The following is a 22360-nucleotide window of genomic DNA, read 5'->3' as shown; positions in this document are numbered from 1 at the left end:
TACCTTTCCCACTATTTTACTTCTTATTTCTCTTCTCCCATTTCCTTATTTTCCCCCACATTTCCCCCCTTTTCCCTGTGCTTGGAGTTCTCAAGATGGCATGATACGGGAAGGCTAATACAAAATTAAGGTATGCTTTAAAGTCTTTAATTTGCATCTACATTTATTTATTCTAATGCACTACTTGCACTATAACCCATCTCAGCACCTAAACTCCCATCCGCCACTGCTGCTTGAATAAGTGGAGATTAAAATTGAGGAAATATACAGTGCAATAGTTAGGCTATATTAACATTTAATAAACCTTGGGTTTACTGATTTTATTACTAAATAATTTTTTAAGCTATATATATATATAATTAAATAAACATATAACATTGCATACACAATGGCGGCGAGCTCTGCTAGGGTTTCGCCCGATGGAGAAACCCAGCTTTAACCTCCGGCTTCACTCCATCATCCTCGTCGTTTTACTGTTCCGTAGGCTTTGGACGCAGAGTCGCATGCTGCTGGCCGAGCCTTCGTCCTTGGTTGCGTTGCAGACTGCGTCGTTCTCTGTCGTCGTCTGCGTTCGAGTGCGTCGACTGAGCCGTCGTCCCCGGTCACAAACTGCTTTGTCGTCTGCTATGTACTCTGCAATATTTCCTCACACAGTGACTGAAATCGGTCGCAGCCTTCGTCCTCGGTCGCAGTTTGTGGCCTTTTTCACCTGCTAGAGATGGCTTGAGGAGTGCTTTCCTACGCCGCCGCCCTCGCAGGTGATAATCCCGCTAAACTCGCCGCTGCGATGCTACAGTGGTTCACAAACGCAACTCCCTTTCCACTTTGTAGATAGTCCGGTGTTTTTGCAGATGTACCATGATTCTGTTGCAGAATTTGGAGATTGCAATCTCATCAAAAAAGTAGAGAAAAAAGGGCAAACCAACAGTTTTCTTCTCTGACGCTGAAATTTCTACTCATGCGAGAAAATACAAATTTTTACTAGTTGGAAAGTTCTAATTAGGTTATCTTAAGATGGAGGTTATCAGGAAGATTTTTTAAGATTTCAAACTAGTTGGGGCTTGACAGGATTGGGGCTTGACAGGTGGGTTTTTTCGACGGAAGACATGTTATGATACAGTTGAACATCAAAGAAGATTAAATAAGGTTTTTCTCAAAGAAATTCATCACAATCGAGGGCATGCATATGACATTGCTCAAATGGACTGCTGATTTTGATCCCAGTCAAGAACCCTGAAATTGTGCCTATCTGGTTTTCATTACCTGAACTCAAGCTTTAATTCTTTGACCTATCTATCTTATATGCAATTGGGACTTTCCTTGGAAAATCTTTGCAGATAGACACATCTATAGTTCATTTCTGAAGGTCCTCTATTGCAAGGATTTTGATTGAAAGATATATTACACTACAAGATGCAGAAGAAGTCTGACTTGACTCTGCTCACAATAGTTATTGACAGAAAATTGTTATGGAACTAAAATCTCACTACTGCAAACACTGTAAGATGTTTGGACACCCGCAAGAGAAATGTTTCAGATTGCACACACAGTTGAGAACTAATAGTCAAAAGCAGGAACATGCTGTTAGTGCACCTGAATGCGCTCCCAGCAAACCTGATGACAACCAACATGAGTAGAAATTCACCACAAGATTGTTGTCTGCTCCTGGGAACCCTTCTCCTGACCATATTCCTTGGAAAATCTTTGCAGATAGACACACCTATAGTTCATTTCTGAAGGTCCTCTATTGCAAGAATTTTGATTTAAAGAGATATTACACTACTAGATGCAGAAGAAGTCTGGCTTGACTCTGCTCACAATAGTTATTGACAGAAAATCGTTATGGAACTAAAACCTCACTACTGAAAATACTGTAAGATGTTTGGACACCCGCAAGAGAAATGTTTCAGATTGCACACACAGTTGAGAACTAATAGTCAAAAGCAGGAACATGCTGTTAGTGCACCTGAATGCGCTCCCAGCAAACCTGATGACAACCAACATGAGGAGAAATTCACCACAAGAATGTTGTCTGCTCCTGGGAACCCTTCTCCTGACCATACTATAAGAGAAAATGTTCGGACAGAAAATCAGAATTGTTCCTCAACTCCTATTCAGGAAACATCAAGTGCAGAGATGACAATTCACATTTTACATACACTGGAAGATATCGCTGTGGCAACGGATGCCTTTCTTTCTACTGCTGTTCTAATATCTAATCAGATCGAGGATCACATGAGCCAACCTTCAGATGAAGAATGACAAGTTTACACTTCTCGGCGGAAGAAGAAGGCTGGGGGCACACTCCAACTTGGAAACTTAATGGATGATACTTTGGTTACTCCTGACAATGACACGACATTTCAAAGTTTGTTATCTGACTCCACTCCTAAAACTAGAGGAAGAGACCTGACCAAATTGGCTCGTCCCTAGCTACTTATTTTTTTTCTTTTTTTTGCATGTTTTAAATTTCTTGAGTCTCTCTGTATCCTTTTGTTAAGGTAGTACTGTACTTGGTATCGTATGAGTAGGATGCCTCTATTGAGCCATCTCATACAACCTTTATGTATCATTTCTATTCCAATAAAATTAGCCCTTGGGCTTTTTTTTTAAAAAATAAATAAATAAATAAATAAATATATATAATGGTACGCACCTGATTAATTTGTTAGCTGGCTCCAAGAACTAGAGGCAGAGTCAGTACTAAATTGGGTCGTCCCTGACTTTTTTCGCGCCTTGGTGGTTTTGATTTTTTGATCTTATATGTATCTTTTCTTTTGAGATTTTGTGTGTGTTGTACCGTGTGGGGATTGGATGTCTACTTTTGGGCCCACTCATACAACCTATCCGCATCTTTTTCTCTTTAATATATTAGCCCTTGGGCTTTTTCAATATATATATATATTTATCAAATTGATCCTTACACAATTTAGGATTTTATTAAAGTAGTTTAAATTTTTTTTTTTGTGGGGTTTTGGGGTGTGAAAAATGAATTATAAAAGTGTTTTTTTTAAATTTTTGAAAATAACAATTTTTTTTTTTGATCAAATTGCCATGGATCTAGTGTTATGTTATTTATTGTCTGTAAATTTACACATTTTTTGTGGATCTACAGTAAACGTTTAGCTTTTAAATTTTGTAGGCCACATTACAACATCATACTTAAGTCAATTCAAGTTGGTGGGGAATTCCTGAAACTTCCAACCGATATTTTTGAAACAGGGGACAACAAAGGTACAATACTTGACAGTGGAACAACATTGGCTTACCTACCAGAGCAAGCTTTTAAGGCATTGATGAATGCGGTAAGATTTTATTTTATTTTATTTTTTATGAATGTAATTGTTATTTATGCTGAATTTATTTACTAATTTTTTTGACATTTCTTTTTAGATATTTTCTTATCAGCCTGGTTTGACCTTCCAAACCACCCAGGGTTTTCTTTGCTTTGAATTTTCAGGAAGGTATGCTCCTAGGTGAATGTATAGACTGCATTAGTTTTTAAAATTTTATATCATTATCTAATTAATTCGTATTTATTTTATTAGTTAAGCTGTCCGAGCTTTCTAATATTTCTATTAGAAATAAAAAAGAAAATATTTCTGTTAGATATAAAAAAGAAAAAAAGAGGGTACAATTATTGTACATTGTTATACTTTTAGTGCAGTGTTTTTTTGATGAACATAAAACTCGCTTTCTTTATTTATGTTCCTGGAATGCACGTTTTATGCAATCATCTCAGAAACTTCTGTTTTATTTTTGGAGCCACCATTGCCCTTCTAATCCTGAATTTATATTGAGATGAGAAATGTTTGAAGTATAGAAGAATAGGAAATCATTAATGTAGACTTTGGTTTAATGTACTTTTAGGTATGAACACCAAGCTGGATAAAACTTTTTGTAGTTTATTCACTCGCGAGAAAAGAAAAAAATGGCTCACTTGTGTTCGCCACATCATTTTTTGAAGTGGTTTATGTATGCAACCTTATTATTGTATTGCAAAGAGCTATTTTCATGATTTTTCATCATTATCCTTATTCCAACCATCGTTTTGTCCGGCTTAGTAATTCTCCTCTATCATTTATTCCTATTTATTGTTGTATGTGTGGTAACTCTATTTTATGGAACTCTTTTTTGCAAATATTTTGATCATGTACTTTTGGTCTCCATCTTCTTTCTATTGCTTTTATGTAGCTTTCCCTCCACTCTTTATTGGCGCATCTTCTACTCTATTATACATGTGTAAAACACCTAAGTTTTTTTTTTTATATCTTTATACAGCAAGTGTTATTCCCACACTTTGGTGCGAACAGAGATAATGGTTGAAGGATAGCAGAAAGTTAAAAGAAGAATACATAAAAACAGGATAAAAGTTCAGAGGAGAGAGATGATGGGGGGAAAGCCCCAATATTTCATATTCAATAAAATATCCACAAAAAATCTTAAGGCAACTTATGTACAGATTAGGGTCCTCAATACTTCTTTAAGGTACTTAAAACTACTACGTTAAGAAATCTTGTGTCCTTATTACACAATTAAACCATAAAGCCAGTATAAAGCTAAACCAGACAAAGTAATAGATCTTCTATTGATTTTAACTAGCCTAAAGTCGCTTAAAGTTTGAATCAAATAGAACCTTTAGTCATTTTACTTATTGTTCCCAAGTATTTGAGGTTTTCTTTACGGAATTAAACGTACCTACAATTTGGAGGTAGTGGCAATACCATTGGGCTATGCAACCAATGTTTTGAGCTTAGTTTCCTAAATTCTTCTTTTCCTTTCATCACTTATTGTTTATATTACTATTTGTTCTTGCCCTTCTGGTTTGTTGGACTTGATTTTGTGTTTTCAATCCATTTATTGTCTTTTGTCTTTTTCCTTCAAGGATGAATTGACCATTTTATCTAAAAAAATGTACTTGTATAATATATTCCTAACCTCTGTCTCTCTTTCTCTCTTATGAAAATCTTAAATTAAGAGTCATCTTTTTTTATTTCTCATTAATATGGAAAATTCTTGTGGAAATGCTCCCGTTTGGCACCTAGTCAGACTATGCATGAGGTTTTGCCCAGCTGGCTACGACCATTAGTCCAGTTTTCACCCATTCCCTCCAGTTACACCACAACAGTCTTTGCCTTCAATCGCCCCCCAACAGCTCTTCTTTTTTGTTGGCCATATCTACCTCAAAATTTTGTGGCCCTTTCCATCTTTAGCCCAACAATCTCTTCTTAACTTATTACATATTATAATTATCTCATTGATTGCATCTGCCATCTTCAAAGTCTCAAATTAATATAGTTTCTACTAGAAGTGTTCCTAGGATTATGTAAATTTAGCACAAATGATGAAATGAAATACAACTAATTTTCTCTAGTTCTTGTCATATTATTAGAGCCATAGGATTTTCTTTTCTTTGCATTCAAATAAGTTGTAGTTAGGAGTGTAAGTGAGCCTAGCCAACATCCGGGCTGGCTTGAATTCTATTGGACAGTAAGTTTGCGATCGTGCTCAAATTCGAGCTCATTTGTTTTATAAGCTCAAGCTTAAGTTTTGATTGTTGACTTGTTGAACCATTCACTTCTTAATTCCATACTTTTAATTTTTTCCCCCGTCTGATTTAAAATTGTCACTTCAAATTCTTCTCCAAACCCATCTTTCGTGAGCTTATGTGGTAACTTTGCTCGCCGATCTAGTTGTTTTCTTTTTTGTAGAGCTCTCGTTGTGAGAGTTTCGTGCCAGCATAAGCCATTTTTTCTCTCATTAGTTTTTGTAAGCTATCTTAATTTCTCTATCGTTATTCCTTATCTAACTAGTTTTCAATGGGTTGTAAATGAGCTAAACTTGCTCAGGCTTAGCTCAGTCAAGCTTGGCTTGGCTTGTTTAAAAATCTTCCTGTTCGAATTCAGCTCATGTTCGAAGTAGTTCTTGAACAGTCTATTTGTGTTTGACTTGAATTACTTTTTCATGTTTGTGTTTGGCTCTAAATTAGCTTTTTAGATTAAAATTATTATAGTTATAGATTTTTATTTAGTTTGTAATTTTCTGCGGAAAAAAAATCTTTGCTCTAATAACTTTTTTTAAACAATAAAACAATGATTTCCTAAAATAATTTCAAGAGCAAATTTGATTTAAAAGTTTAAATAATAAAATATCAATATTTGTTGGCCAGATAAGTGTATGCTTCAAAAATTTACTTACATTTACCAAAAAAAAAAAAAATTTAATATAGTTTGCCATGTTATAATTTAACTGAAGTACAAATGAAATAATCTATAATCAGGCTTTATAAGCTTTAAAATTTAACCCTAAACACTTTTTTAACAAGCTAAAACAAAAACCAAAGCCAACAATAACTGCAACAGCCACCAAAATTAAAGAATAACAATAGCCCTAACCCTAAAACAGACATAGTAATTCTAAATCAGCAGATATATTATGTATACTGATATATATATTGCGCACGTGCATTAGCTAAATGTAACACTAACTAGATTACATTAATGATCATCTCTAATGTATTGTTGGAAATGAACACATAATATGCAAAAATTTTGTATTATCTTTAGACAGTTAATTAACAAGCTAAAGTAACAATCAAAACAGAATAAAAATGCTAAACCTAAAACGGTCATAAGCCTTGATATACTTATATACATTTGGATAAAATTTTCAGTACTGTCTTTACTCCAAAATAGAGCCCTAAATTTTGCATGAGCAAAAGATAAAAATAGAAAAGTGTTGATGAATTGGTGGTCCGGCGGCATTAGTCATTTGCCACAAAAGTAATCCACCACAACAAAAAAATTAAGCTACAAAGATATCACAAGACCCACAAGTTAAATCTCGAGCTTAGAAAAATGCTAGATCTCAAAACCAGGAAATATCATTAACCAACACTCCAAAAAGCAGATTTCACTCAAGAAATCTAAATAAATCTAAAAAACAATGCAAGTAAATTTGTGCTAAGAGACAGACCTGTTAATGTAAAGGCAATATGTGACACTTGAAAAATAAATTTGAGAGATTAGAGAGGGGATACTCAGATAACACCGTAGGTCCATACCAACCACTATAAAATTGAGCTATAAAAAATGATCCAACCATTTAGAATCGAAAGAGAGAGGCGAAAGATGATCAAGCGAATGCAATTTTCGAGGCAGCATCGAGGATAAAGAGAACGAACGAAAATCCTACAAAGAACTTTCATCTTGCTCTCGGGACCGAAATGAAACGAGACAGAATGAGTAGGGATTGGGATTCGGCTGAATAAGAGATTAGGGTTTTATCTTAGGTTATGTAGGACTTAGGTTTATTTGGAATCCAATGTATGATAGATGATCCAATGGCTGAAATTAAAACACTAAGTTAAATAAGATTAATATGTTTTTAATATGATATATTTTAAATTACAAAATCTTAATTAATTATAATTTATAAATCTTATTTTAGAAGTAATTTAATTAAATTAACACTTGTCAAATATATATATAATTATTTAAATATTTTGAGTCAATTCGAGCCGTACACGATCGAACAAACGTTTGTTTGTGTTCAATTTATTTGCATTTCAAGGTTAAAAGATTGTTCCTATTCATCTCATTGAGCTTAACGATGAGCCAAACACTAGCTACTTAACGAGTCGAATACGAACTACTTAACAAACGTAACCCAAGTTATTTGCAAATGACAGGCTTTTTAAACAACCCTAGTTCTCATTACCATCACTCCCATGAATTCCTATTATAACTTTATTTCTCCTTTTTAATTTTAATTTTGGCTCTAGTTCACATGTTGAGCTTGAGCCCATCACTATCGTAGTGAGCCAATCTTGAGCTCGCTGTTTGAGCTCAACTCGAGCTTGAGTTCAAGTTCAAGCTAGTATTTTGGTAAGATATCCAAACTCATGCTAGGTATGACTCATGCTCAATTCGACTCATTTACACCTTTGGTTGTTTCCTTCATACTTCCATTGCCATGATTGTACAACCTTTGGCTTTAGTTCTTTTCCTTCTAGTCTTCATTGTTGTAGTTCTATTCCATCCCTCCTTGATCACAAAGGAAGGGAGTGAGAAGCCTAGAGAAATCCATAAAGCACTCCCTAGAACAACATATTCATGGTGACCCTCCAAGCCTAGAGAAATCCATAAAGCACTCCCTATTAGAACTTTCTTAAATCTATCAATTTTTTCTCTCAAAGAAAACCTATTTTAAAATTAAAACTCTCGGTGTGATACCTCTAAAACATAATAATAAGCACCAGTCCACATACCCGATCTCTATGCATGAGATAGTGTTGGCAAATTTGCACAATAAGTATTTAATTTGAATTAAAGCATTATGCAAACTACAGATTCAAGTCTCTTCAATCAATCAGTCAAACTAATATTGTTAACAAGATCCTGAGCAAAAAAAATAAAATAAAAAAAGAAATCTCTTTGCCCTTATGATGGTTGTGTGAATAGAAGTTATCAATTGGAGGGAATAACTTCATTAAAATGTCCCGAAGTCTTATGCGAGTCACTTTGGGGTCTAAATTCAGATAAACAAGTAGATATATAAAAATATTTAAAAAAAAAGAAAATAAATCTGTCACTTGAAGCAAAATAACAATAATTCATCATTTACACTAGGTTGTCGTGTATGACAAATTTAAGATTAACCTAAGCTCATGCAAAACTAATTTCATATCAAACATATTCTGAAAAAAATCTTGCGCAATGAATTCATGGCATAGGTTTTATTACCATCTGATTTTGCTGTTAAATGGTATCACAAATTAAAATAAAATAAATAAAAAAATTAAGATCAGGACACTCAACTCGGGTGATTCACTACAAAATTATACTCTTGTTTTAAGGCCATGCCTAAAATGCAGATGTTCTTCATTTGCTCTTTTCTATTGAGTTGTGAATCATATGATACATTTGATGGGCATAAAACCCCCTATGAGTTGAGGTCAACTTAAAATTCTTTTCTTAAAAAAAACATCCACTTCAAGTCTATAAGTTCCCTTGGACGATGTAACATATGACTGCTTATAAGGATTCTTCAATTAAATTTGATCAACAACCTCTCCTAGTTAAGTAAACAAAGGTCCCCAACAAGTTGGGATGATGAAATCATAAGGTCTTGATCAATTTATTAATATTTCCCACCATCTGCTTTAAGCTAAAGCGGTTAAATTTCCTTAATCTAAAGCTAAAATTGTTGCTACTATATGCTAGAGAGTTAGCGCCTATTGGATAGCCTTACATTGAAAGTTTTTTTTTCATCTTGTGGAGGGATAATTAATCAAAGGAGATTGTGCCTAAAGGAAACTTGGAATTAAATATTGAAGTTCTCACAAAATGAGGGTAAAATTTTTGGATATTTATATATCTAAAAAATCTGATATATCTTGTGAAAATGTGACTAAGAACAAATACAAAACACTCACAAAACCCGGGTGTGAATTTCCATAGCCCAAAATGGAGCATTATGGTGAGTTTGTTTTTGTGGGCTTTGTCCATTCAAATCAAGCTCATTTGTTAATTTAGGAGGACCAGGAAGAGGAAATTCTTGTATCATAGGAGTTTCTCTTGTTATTTATTCTTCTGATTACTGATTTTGCTTTTAATATCATGCTGCATTCCTTGAACATCCGGTTAATTTATTTGTATGAATGATACCTATTTTCTCATATGCTTTTCCTTTTCTGTCAGTGTTGATGATGGCTTCCCGAAGATCATCTTCCATTTTGAGGATTCAGTGGAATTGCCAATATATCCTCATGATTATTTATTTTCAACTGGGGTAAGATATGCTAAAATATGTGATCACCTATTAAATTATGCTGGACATGAATGATGTTAATCTATTTCAGACAATATCTTGGCAAGGCTGAAACACTAACTTGTCATATTTATTCTTTAGCCTTTTTCAATTTCTACTATGCCTTCTCCAACCCTTCTTTCTTTTACTACAAATATGTGATTGTACTCCCTTTATAGGAATGCAGTTTTTATTGATATTCAGCACTAATTCTATCTCTTTGCCTCTTAGCCAGGTATATGATTATCTAAATTTTCTTAGAAGGGTGTTAACTTTTGGTTTGGATTCTTATTCAGCACCTTTTTACTTGTTGTAAGAAATGGTTAACTTTGTTAGAGTATTTATTGAATCTATATTTGTTTTCTATTTTTTTGATGGAGTGTGTAAATTGTTGAACTCATGAATAACTTGTACTGAAGTGAAATTTTTTAGCTCAGCTACCATCTTGTGAAAATTTAAAAGATCATTATTAACTTGTACGGTCTCTGTTTGTCACATTGCATGCTGCTTCCCTATTTCTTGCGGCTTCCCTATTTCTTGGGGTTTTCTGTCCATGATGTGAAAACATTATTTTCATTGCTTTCTAGTGTATATTTTTTTCCTTGAGGAATTTATCGAGGGTAATAATCTTTTGCATTCATCCTGATAATTTAGATCTTTGTGCATGTACGATGACATTTATCCCTAGCAAATACAGCTTTCACATTCCTGTGTTCAAGTAATTGGCAAACTCCCTTTTTTTAAATTGAAATTATTCTTCAAATTAAAAAAAAATGCGAGTACAAAAAAAGAGAATGAAGTGAATTTTATGCGTTGAAGTCCCTAATATAGTGTATTGGCACGAGTTGATTTACTTGGCCTTATCCCTTCATTTGAGATTTTTTTTGAGACTGGAACATTTGACCTTGTTGAGATTATTATCTAATTTTGGATTTAATTTGTAATTAGAAGAAGTCCAAAGATTTATTTAAAAAAATGTTGTAAGGCTCTATTACCAATAGAGTGTATTGGCACGAGTTGATTTACTTGGCCTTGTCCCTTCATTTGAGATTTTTTTTGAGACTGGAACATTTGACCTTGTTGAGATTATTATCTAATTTTGGATTTAATTTGTAATTAGAAGAAGTCCAGAGATTTATTTATAAAAATGTTGTAAGGCTCTATATAAGCCCAAGTCATTAATGAAATAATCCGTCTTTTAGAACAATTATTTCTTGATGGTATTAGAGCCCTATCCCTAGCACTGCGCTCAAACCTAAGGAAAGAACGAGTGGGAGGAGGCTTTAGCTTCAAATGCAGGAAGGCGAGAGCAGCTTTGGAAGATTTTTGTACGCAACGATCCTATGGTTGCTTTTCCCGAACACAGAAGGAGCAGAAGAAGGGATTTTTAGAGGTCTTAGTGCTGTGCAATCCCGTCGTCGCTTTCCAATGAGCCCTAATTATGACTGTTGGAATTTGAAGGTCTTGGCGTCCTGCTACCCATCTTTGCTGCTGTTGCCGTGCGAACGAAGAAGAGATGATGGCTGTGTTTCTGCCGTTCTTGTTTAGCACACGGTGAATAGAAGAATTAGGGAGTTTCAAATGTCTTCATACAAAAAGATCTTTTTGTTTGCTGCGAAGCAGAGGGGAAGTGTAGGCTTTTGCTTGCGTAGGAGCAGGGAGAGGGCAAAGCCTTCAATTGCTGGATCGCGACAAGGAAACATGCAGAGGTTTTTGCTGTTATGTGTTGCGCGGGAGACAGAATAAGGGGGCTTTGCTTGGAACAGAAATTGACGAGGCTTCAAATTGGACATACAAAGCAATGAATTGTTAAATTGAGTTTGATCTTGATGATGTGATAGATCGGGATCATGTCAAGAAGAGGAAGGAAGTCGCGTGTGATCTAGACTTGGATCCTTGTGATTGAAGATGTCAGGAGATGAAAGTAGTTCGAGAGGTAAATGATTGGAGCTTCTATGGAAGATAGATCCTAAATTTTTGATGGCCTTGTTCGAGCTCATACAACGAGCTAACGCCTTGACATAAATCACTACCTCAGCATGTGCTCTGACACAGGTGAAGCTAGACCTCCCTCCTGTGGATCTGAAGCTTGATGAGCAGGTCACATGTTTGAGTTGATCGCGTCAAATTGAGGCAGCTATAGTAGGGAAGAAACTAGAGGAATATTTGACGGAGGTCAAGCCAAAGAGTGCCAGTGCTGAGGGGGATGATTAAAGGACCGCACATGCCTTCTTTTACACATGATTACTCAACTCGATGGTTCCATCGATTGTTTCATCAGTAGACGACATTCAAAAGGTGAGGGACATCTCGACGAAGTTGAATAGGATCTATATTGGGGCTGAGAACCACATGAGGATGTTCTAGATTCAACGCGAGATAGAGACAGTGGGACAAGGTGATAAATCGATTCAGGAGTACTCCATAGATCTGGAGCAACTGTGGGCGGATCTTGATCACTTCTCACTTATGTCAGGCTGTGGTGATCCGAGATGTAAGAAGGGAGAAATCTTTGCACAGATGATGACTATGCAACTTTTGGCTCATTTGAACACGAACTTTGATTAGAGGAGATCGGTCCTCCCAGCCTATGCAACAATCCCTTCACTGGATGAGGCCATCACTACGATGATATAAGAGGAGAGTCACATGAGGCTATGCTTTGAGTCAAGTGTACTTTGAGGTACACGATTAGCTTTGACTGTATTGCACTTAGGTATGACAGATGTCCCGGAGGAGACTCACGAGTGCTACAATTGCGATGAAGTAGGTCTCCCGATTCAGGTATACTCCATAAATCTGGAGTGACAATGGGCGAATCTTGATCACTTTTCACTGATGTCAAGCTATGGACTGTGGTGATCTAGGATGCAAGAAGGGAGAAATCTTTGCACAGATCAGGACTATGTAGTTTTTGGCTCATCTGAACACGACCTTTGATCATAAGAGATCAGTCCTCCCAGCCTAGGCAACGATTCCTTCACTTGATGAGGCCATCACTGCGATGATATAAGAGGAGTCATATGAGGCTACACTTTGAGTCAAGTGGACTTTCAGGTACACGATCAGCTTTGACTGTATCACACTTAGGTATGAGGGGTGTCTAGGCGGTGACTTGCAAGTGCTACTACTATGGTGAAGTAGGCTATCTGAGCAAGATCTATCCTACGCCACCTAAGGAGACAATGATAGGTGGATGTGGATAGTTTGCTAGCAGTGGTCGTCGTGGTTGAAGAGGTGGAAAAGGGACCTATCGGGAAAATCTGATGGTAGTAGAGGATGAGGGAGAGACAGGTGTGGTTTTTATCGATGAGGATCACTAGTTTCTGGAGAAGTTGAAGAGGAACCAAAAATTAACAGGTAAAGGGGCTGAGAATACATCCACCTCATCGTCTTCAAGGGGTAACATTGCTACTTATGCTTAATCTGCAAAGGTATTCGTGATACACATGCTCTTGTTACTATTTCTACCACAAGTTCATCAGAATGGGTAATAAATTATGGTGCATCTCGAGATGTGATAGGTTTTGCTTAAGTTCTTTTCCAATACTTACCTAATTGTTCTAGAGAGCATATAGACTGTTGATGGTATAACATAGCCTGCAATTGGTAAGAATACAGTGGGATGTACGGATTTTATGACTTTGTTCAATGTTTTGCATGTTCATTTCTTTATAGTAAACCTTTTATTCATTAGTGCCATTTTTCTCCAAGTAAAATATGTTGTTTCATTTGATATCCGTAAGGTGATTTTTCAAGAGAAAGGAACAGGTTAGACACTTAGGGCTAGAACGTGACATAGTAGACTTTGACACTTGGATAGAGAAGAGATGAAATCAACTTTGACATCCATGGTAGGGAGTGTTGGAGTAGGGGGATCAGGGATTAGTTTGGAGGATGTGCTACTGCTACATTACAGAAGCATGTGATATTTTTGTTTTAGCTTTCTTAGTCATTTATATCTATCTTTTTATGAAAAGACAAATAAAAAAAATTGTATGTTATGTTTATGAATTTGACAAGATTACTGGGAGCTCTTATATTAGTTCTTGGAATAGGAGTCCTTGTGGTTTTGATTTGGTACATTCTGATGTTTGAGGATCTTGTTCTACGAGTTCAATGAATGGTTATTGATATTTTGTGACTTTTATTGATTGTTTTTCTTGTGCTACTTGGTTGTATCCGATGAAAAATAAAAGTGATGTGTTTGCTTGTTTTAAAGATTTACACATGGTAACCCAGACTCAATATAATGCAATAGTGAAGGTATTGAAGCCTGATAATGGAACAAATTATACCAATAAGAGGGTTGGAGAATACTTGTTAGCTTTAGGGATACAACATAAAACCACATGTGCATAAACATCAACAAAAAATAGAGTAGCAAATCGAAAAAAGAGGCACCTCCTGGAGGTATTCCGAAGCATTATGATCACGATGATTGTCCTAAAGCACTTATGGGGCGAGTAATTGTCAAATGCTCAATTGATCAACAGAATCCCTCGAGAGTGTTGAATTTGAAGCCCCCTTCTCAGATGTCGAAATAAATAATAGCGGGATTCTCCCATTGAGAGTATTTGGTTGTGTATGTTTTGTAAAGGATAACAGGCCATCAATAGGGAGCTGGATCACCAGAAGGGATATGTTTGTTGGAGTCCGATAGAGAAGAGACTGTTTGTGAGAATGAATGTGTTTTTCAGAGAACTTGAACTGTACTACACCCTGGAACTGACCTCACCTATTGTTGACTCACCGGATAATGGAGGTATGTAGCAAGGAATGGCAAGTAGTAATGGTGCGAGATTGGTGCATGTGAGAGAGATGTCTTATCCTGTGATGTGGGATGAATCAACTGAGGAGCCAGAAAATGAGGAGATTGAACCAAGAGGTGGTGAGATTCATGCTGCAGGGGAGTTGAGGGTATATACACGGAGGAAGCAGAATGAGGGAACACTGCCTGCAATACCACTCGCTCCAGCAAGTTCCTTGTCCCGTTCTATCCTAACTCTTGAGACACCTGCATTATCCACCTCAGACTCAGAATTCACTGGTGATATGATTCCTCTTCCGTCTACTTCCAACCCCATAACTGTAAGAAGAATCTCTTGTAGTAATGCGGGGCATCTTTCTGATCGTTTTGGGTAGGATCATGATAATGCTCAGTTTGTTTCATACTCTAACATATCACTTATATATAGTGCATTCATTACTTCTTTGGACACTGTCTCTATACCTAAGTGTTAGCTGGTAGCTAAGAAGACTCCCAAGTGAAAAGTGCCATGTATAAAGAGCTTGGGCTCTCGATAAAAATAAAACATGGAGAGATAGTGCTTCTATCAGTGGGGAAAAGAACAGTTGGGTGCAAGTGGATCTTCATAGTGAAACAAAATTCAAAAGGGAAGGTGAAGCATTACAAATCATAATTGGTGGCGAAAGGATACCGTCTGACATATGACATTGACTATGAAGAAACTTTTGCACCAGTAGTGAAGCTGAGCACAGTGCGGGCATTGGTTTTTTTGAGAGTGAATTGTGGGTGGAGGTTACACCAACTTGATGTGAATAATGCATTTCTTCTTGGTGAGTTACTAGAGTTCCATATAGAGATATCACTAGGATTTTGTACAGGTCAGACAGTGAGCAAGGTGTGCAGGCACATGAAGACACTTTATGACTTGAAACAATCTCCTTAAGCTTGATATGATAAATTTAGAAAGACTATGATTGACATGAGATATCAACAGATCAATGCCGACTTTACGATGTTCTTTCGACAATATGGAGGTCACACCACTTTGCTTGCTATGTATGTTGATTGCATAATTGTCACTAGTGATGATGTGACAGAGATTGCTTAGCTAGAGGAAAAATTGAACAAAGAATTTGAGGCGAAGAACCTTGTACAACTCATATACTTTCTTGGGTTTGAGGTGGCTTGTGGATCAAAGGGGATGATATTGTCTCAAAAGAAGTATGTACTGGATCTTGTCACAGACAGACATGCTAGGATGCAAGCCTGCAGTCTCTCCAATTTATCAGAAGACCAAACTGAGTTCAGAGGCATGAGAGCCAATTGATCATGAGAGGTATCAAAGATTGTTGTGCCACATGATCTATTTGAGTCACACTCGTCCCAACATCTTATTTTTAGTGAGTGTGAAGAGCAAGAAACATTTGGTAGTAGCGAGATCAACAATAGAGACAGAGTATAGGGCCATGGCTTTAGGGGTTGCCAAGATGATGTGGTTGAGAGCCTTGTTTGTAGAGGTCAAGGTGGACTAAGGAGCTCAAATGAAGTTGTGGTGCGACAATAAGTCAACAATCAACATTGCCAACAACCCAGTGCAATATGATAGATACAAATCATGTGGAGATTGATTCATCAAGGAAAAACTAAATAACGAACTACTGGAGCTAAGTCATGTAATCACTGTAGAGCAAGTGGCTGATTGCCTCACCAAAGGACAATTCATTAGATTTGTCTAGATTGTGCGACAATATGGGCTTAGTGAATATCTTTTGCCTATCTTGAGGGGGAGTGTTGAGATTTATATCTATATTAGGATCCAATTTGTAAATTGAAGAAGTATAGAGATTTATTTGTAAAGACGTTGTAAGGCTCTAAATAAGCCTAAGTCATTAATGAAATGGTCCAACTCCTTTAGAGCAATTATTTCTTGAGACCTTGTTAAAATGGTGGCAATTGGCCCGTGTGCTTTATAAAATGACAAGTAGTTCACATTCCAATAGCATTAAAGAATTTTTGTAAATATGTAAATAGAGGAGGTTTACTCATATCTTATACTAAAGCAAACAATGATACAATGTGATTTAGGCTTAAAGTTTTTAATGCAACTGTCACGACCCGACCTGGTTCTTGGAGTTAACCAAGGCAGGAACGACATTCCGACGATGAAAATAAATATTTCTATGCAATAATATTAGTTTACAGTAACATTCAAATATAAAAAGTCACTAATCCATAATGAATAAGTAAACTTCCTCTAAACAAAACACATTACATCATTCGGTAAACAAATTCTAACATATCAGTCATTTCAGTCTTACGAGTCTTTTTCTTAAATAACAGCTAAATAAAAGGTTAAATTTAAAACAACTTAGTGAAGGCAGGAACAAACATTCAAACAGTGAAAATAAATATTTCTAAGCAGTAATATTAGTTTCCAATAAAATTTAAATAGAAAAAAATTACTAATTCATAATATATAAGTAAACATCCTCTAAACAAAATATTTAACATCATCATGTAAACAAACTCTCTCATTTCAATCATTTAGTCTAGTAGATCATTTTCTAAAATAACAGTTAAATAAAAGATTAAGCTTAAAACAGCTTAGTGAATAATTATCACGTGATATGCATTAAATCATTATGTAAATGCCTAATATAAATGCTCAAAAGAATATGTTGATCAATTTATAAAGTGATTTTTCCATTTTTATTTAATCATTTTAATCAATTACATTTTCATTCATTTTAATCAATTACATTTTCTTCATTTTTTTCCATCTCAGGAGTATCGTTGAAATGTACCAATAAATGTACAACTTTTACTTTTTTTATCGTTTTGTATCATAAAGATACATGATTATTATTTTGTATCATAAAGATACAACTTATATCACTTTGTACCATAAATGTACAATATTTATCATTTTATTTACCTTTAACGTACATGAGTACAATAGCATTCCCAACTAAACGGTAAGAGGTTGATTCATGATAGACTTATTTATTTTTCTGTTATTTAACTTATAATTATTTTCTTTGAAACATTAAGTACATTTATTTTTCATTTAATGCAATGCAAAAGTTAAAAGAACTGAAATTATTTAACAATCATATCGCTTTTATTTATTTATTTTTTAATTATAAGAGTTCTTCTAATATGTATGAACAAATAAAATATTATGAATAAAAAAGATATTTAATTTTAATTATTAACATAAGACTTATTACTAGTTTTTTTCTACTTTGACACTACTCCTTGCCCCACCACATTTTGTTTCTTACTTTGCTAGATAATCAGATTCGCTCAAACAAAAATTCAGTATCCTGAAGTCAATCACCTATCAACAACTAAGTATGCCAATCTGCATTGGTTTATGCCTCTAAATTCTGTTTGTGGTTTTTGAAAGAGTAAATCTTTACTCGGTGTACTTTTTAGGTATCTAAGAATTCTGCTTAGAGGGAGAATGCATAAAGTGACTTACCAAACTTATATCAAAGCCGATTCTAGCTGTGTGATAAGTTTATCAATTCTCTCACAAATATTTGATATCGAGTTATATTCACTAGGTTACCGTTCTTCTCATTTCCCGACTTTTGATTAGGATCAATTGAGGCATTTGCAGGCCTGCAATCGCTCATCTCAGTTTTCATTAGGAGGTCAAGAACGTACTTTCATTGGGACAACAATCCCTTTTTTCGATCTAGCAACTTTCATGCCAAGAAAATATCTCAAAGATCCTAAGTCGTTGGTCTCAAAGACTGATGAGAGGGATGCCTTCAAACAGTTTATTTGTGGGATGTAGTTTCAGAATTATTGGAATCGATCAATGTGGTAGAATTTTATTGAACTCCCGTCATTATTGCATATTTATCCGACATCCTCAGAATTTGAACAACACAATGATCTCGATTGTGTAGGCGGGGTGGAACTCCTTTACGCCGCGATCCTGATCATTGCTTTTTATCAAGAACGACGCAAAGCTCTTGTACACCGCAATCCGTTCACTTTCCTCCACGAGCAACACAAAACTTGTCGCTATCCCGAGCACTGTTTCAATAAATAACGATGTGGAACTCTTATATACCAATTGATAAAGAAGAAAATGATGAATACGCATGAGCAATCGTCGATCCATAACCTTAGGAAATTACAGACATTGTAATCTCCTTGCTATTTTGTCTATACACACAAGCAGTCGTCAATCCATAACTCTTGGCAACTACGAAAGCTGTGGAATCGTTAGGAAAAAAAATTGGTCTTTTGTCGATCTTAGTACACTGCGGTGTAGAACCCTCTCGGTAACTACAAACGCTGCGAAATCACGAGGGAAAAAGATGAACTTCGTCGATCTTCGTACGCAGTGATCCAATTGTCACCCCGGGTAGAAGCAGAGCTGAAGTGGAGAAAGATCAAAGCTTTGGCAGTCTTCGTACGCCGCGATCTAGCCATCACCTTCTCAGCATACACCATGAGTGTCCTAACACGAAGGATTCACGCGGGGGGTTAGGATTAGGTTGCTAGCTTTAATACCATGTAGCTTTGAGAGGGAAACAACAAATATTCCTCTTCAATTTTATATGAAACGATTACAAAATAAATTAAGGTGGATGACTTCCACTTTAGGAACGCATAAAGCAGACAGAACTCCCCATGATAAAAGAAACAAGAATTATAACATACTAATAATACAAAGATCTAATAAAAGAAAATAATAAGATGGCAAACTAAAACTTCATAAATAATTTAAACACTAATAAAACTAATATAAACCCTAATTTGATCGGCTCAGGTTTCTCCTTGCCAAACACAATGGTCGTGCATACTCCTTCCTTGCCAACATATAATGCTTTCAAAGCTTGTATTAGTCTTGCGCACAATGATATTACTGTTTTCCTCACATGACACGTCTGCAAGCCCTCGGAGGTGCCAAGTCTTTCCTCTTTTTTGAAATAGAAGCAGTGTATCTTCTCGCAAGTTGCGGTTTCTTCACCAACAAGCGAACTTGCCAAGAACACCCTGAATGACGTCAAATTTGCCTCCCAAAAACATGAGCACTTCCTTCTACGGCTTTGACGCAAAGTGTCACTACTCCCTGCTTCGACATAGGCTTCGTCTAGGCTTGAAACCCTCTTTCTTCACCCCCCAACCCTCGCTCTCTACCTCTCTAATTTGACTTCCCTTGCTTCAATTTCTCTCATTTGGTTCAAAATCAGTTCTTAATAGCGAAAATGACGAGACGGTTGGTTGGAAACGATAATTTATTATTATTATTATTAGTTATTACAATCTCTCCTAATAAAAAAATTGTCATCGAAATTTGCAAATTATAAATAAAACAAACATACCTTAATTAAATAATTATGGTTATTTTCTTGTCTATCTCACAACTGGCATCCTTTTTTGATTTGTACTTGCATAAAATTATTACAAATGAAATCTCTATTATGAAGCTTCTTGACATCTTAAGTCAATATCCTCTCATGTTCCTCTGCATAGGTAAAATCAGGCTTAACATCAATTGAATCTGCAATCACTCTAATTGATTCATCAAAATTATACTTTCTAAGTGAAGAAATGTGAAAAATATTATGTAAAGCCAATTTATAAGCTACATTTCCAATACTCTCTACAATTTCATATGGACCAACATTCCAAAAATATTTCAGACCATTCAATGGATTGGTTTTGATTAAAACAAACTCTCCAATTTCAAATTCAACTGCATGTGTATAGTATCATAATATTTCCTTTACATATCTTGCACAACCCTTAATCTATCTCTGATCAAGCTAATTTTTTTTGCATGGTCAAGGTTCATATACCGTTCCTTGCAATTTTCATATTGAGTCTAGAAACATGAAAAACTTGTTACTAGTCGTGCCTTTGAAAATCATCAATAATGCCAAAATTTACATATGTATGATTGAAACTAAGGGGGAGTGGGTGATGGTGTGGTTGAAGTGGAAAAAATTAAGAGAAATAGAGTTTTAATGACCAAGAACAGAAGATTAATCTTTATCATGTGATTGAACTCAAAAATAGTCCATCCGATATTTGAAAGCAGCCAATTTAGTTTTTGAATGCCACATTTTTTCAATTTATCCTCTTGAATATACAAATCAATTTTGAAATGGTCCTTAGGGATTACATTGAGCTTGATTCTGTGTAGAGATACTAAATTGAGATCAATGTTGCATTACAATTTCTACTGAAGGGACTTGCTGGATTCTTTTTGTAAAATTGAGAGACCAAAACAGAGAAATTTAAAACTCTCGAATTAAATTATTTGCACAGATATTCAGAGGACTATTTTATAATTTAATTAAGGTGTCTTATATGGTATTAACTCGTATATTCTTGAATGGAATCACTAGAAGGAAAAAGAAAAAAAAAACTTAAAAACTAAGGAAATGAAAACATTTTAAAGTTGGAGATTCTGTCTTATACATCACAACAAGAGCAACACCAAAACCTTAGTCCACTACGTGGGGTCGGCTACATGAATCCTTTTTGTCCATTGTGTCCTATTTAGTGTCATATTTTCATTTAGTTCTAATAAATTAAGATAATTTTTTTTACAATAAGCCCAAGTTTTTCTAGGTCTACCTCTGCCTTTCTTAACATAAGTCAAATCTAAAACATCTACTCTCCTAATCGGATCATCAGATGGTCGAAGTTTAATGTGACCAAACCATCTAAGACGACTTTCTCCAATTTTGTCTGTCATAGGAGCTACACCAACTTTATCACGGATATATTCATTTTGCATTTTGTCTCTAAGTGTAAAGCCACTCATGCACCTAATCATTCTCATCCCGACAAAACTTAACTTAGTATTATGCTTCTCTTTTAAAGGCTAACATTCAACTCCATAGAGCATTGCAGGTCTCGCCACTGTTTGATAAAATTTTCCTTTAAGTTTAAGCGGTACTTTTCTATCACACAAAATGCCCGAAGCATTCCTCCGCTTCAACCAACCAACTTGAATTCTACTATTAACATCCCTATCTATATCACCATCGCTTTGAACAACAGACCCAAGATATCTAAATCGATCACACCTTTTAATAATTTGATCACCCAAAGTCACACTTCTGTCACTAGAGCTATTACTACTAAAATTACATTCCATGTATTCAGTTTTAGTTCTACTCAAATGAAAGCCTTTAGACTCCAATGTAGGCCTCCTGGGCTTTTTCTCTCGTGGGCTTTTTCTCTCGTCTTATCCACGAGAAGGGTATCATCAATAAAAAACATACACCAGTAAGACCATCCATAACTAAAGCAAAAAGAAATTGGCTTAAAGCCGATCCCTGATGTAATCCAATAGAAATAAGAAAATATTTGGTCAATCCTCTTTCAGTTCAAACACAAGCACCAACTCTAGTATACATATCTTTAATGACTTGAATATAAGTCATATCAACATCTTTCTTCTCAAGAAACTCTCCAAAGAATATCTCTTGGAACCTTATCATATGCTTTTTCTAAATCAATAAAAATCAAATGTAGATTCTCCTTATTATCTCTGAAGTTCTCCATCAAACCTCTCAATAGATGTATAGCTTTCATAGTAAACCCGCCCGACATAAATCCAAATTGATTATGAGAAATCTTTGTAATACGCCGTAACCCATGTTCAATTTTCCTCTCTCATAATTTTAAAGTATGCCACATCAACTTAATTCCTCTATAATTTGCACACTCTTGTGCATCCCCTTTATTCTTAAAAATGGGGACCAAAATACTCTTCCTCCACTCCTCAGCATCTTTTTAGTTTTTAAAATAATATTAAAG

General features: G+C 35.4%; 1 protein-coding gene across 4 annotated transcripts in view; it reads left to right on the top strand.

The window, feature by feature from the left end:
- LOC110023039 (aspartic proteinase-like protein 2) overlaps positions 1–22360 on the top strand; it is a 74920-nt gene that overhangs the window by 29175 nt on the left and 23385 nt on the right. For all 4 annotated transcript variants that reach the window (XR_002293838.1, XR_002293839.1, XM_020722250.1 and 1 more), the window contains exons 5-7: positions 3143–3305; positions 3394–3464; positions 9702–9792. Coding sequence is in view for 2 of the 4 variants with exons in the window: in XM_020722250.1 (XP_020577909.1) it covers positions 3143–3305; positions 3394–3464; positions 9702–9792 (325 nt within the window). In the remaining 2 variants the exon portion in view is untranslated. The remainder of the gene's footprint in view (positions 1–3142; positions 3306–3393; positions 3465–9701; positions 9793–22360) is intronic.

The sequence above is a fragment of the Phalaenopsis equestris genome, unplaced genomic scaffold (genome assembly GCF_001263595.1).
Source record: "Phalaenopsis equestris unplaced genomic scaffold, ASM126359v1 Scaffold000206, whole genome shotgun sequence".
In the NCBI taxonomy this organism is placed as follows: Eukaryota; Viridiplantae; Streptophyta; class Magnoliopsida; order Asparagales; family Orchidaceae; genus Phalaenopsis; species Phalaenopsis equestris.
This window is presented reverse-complemented; position numbering and strand designations above follow the sequence as displayed.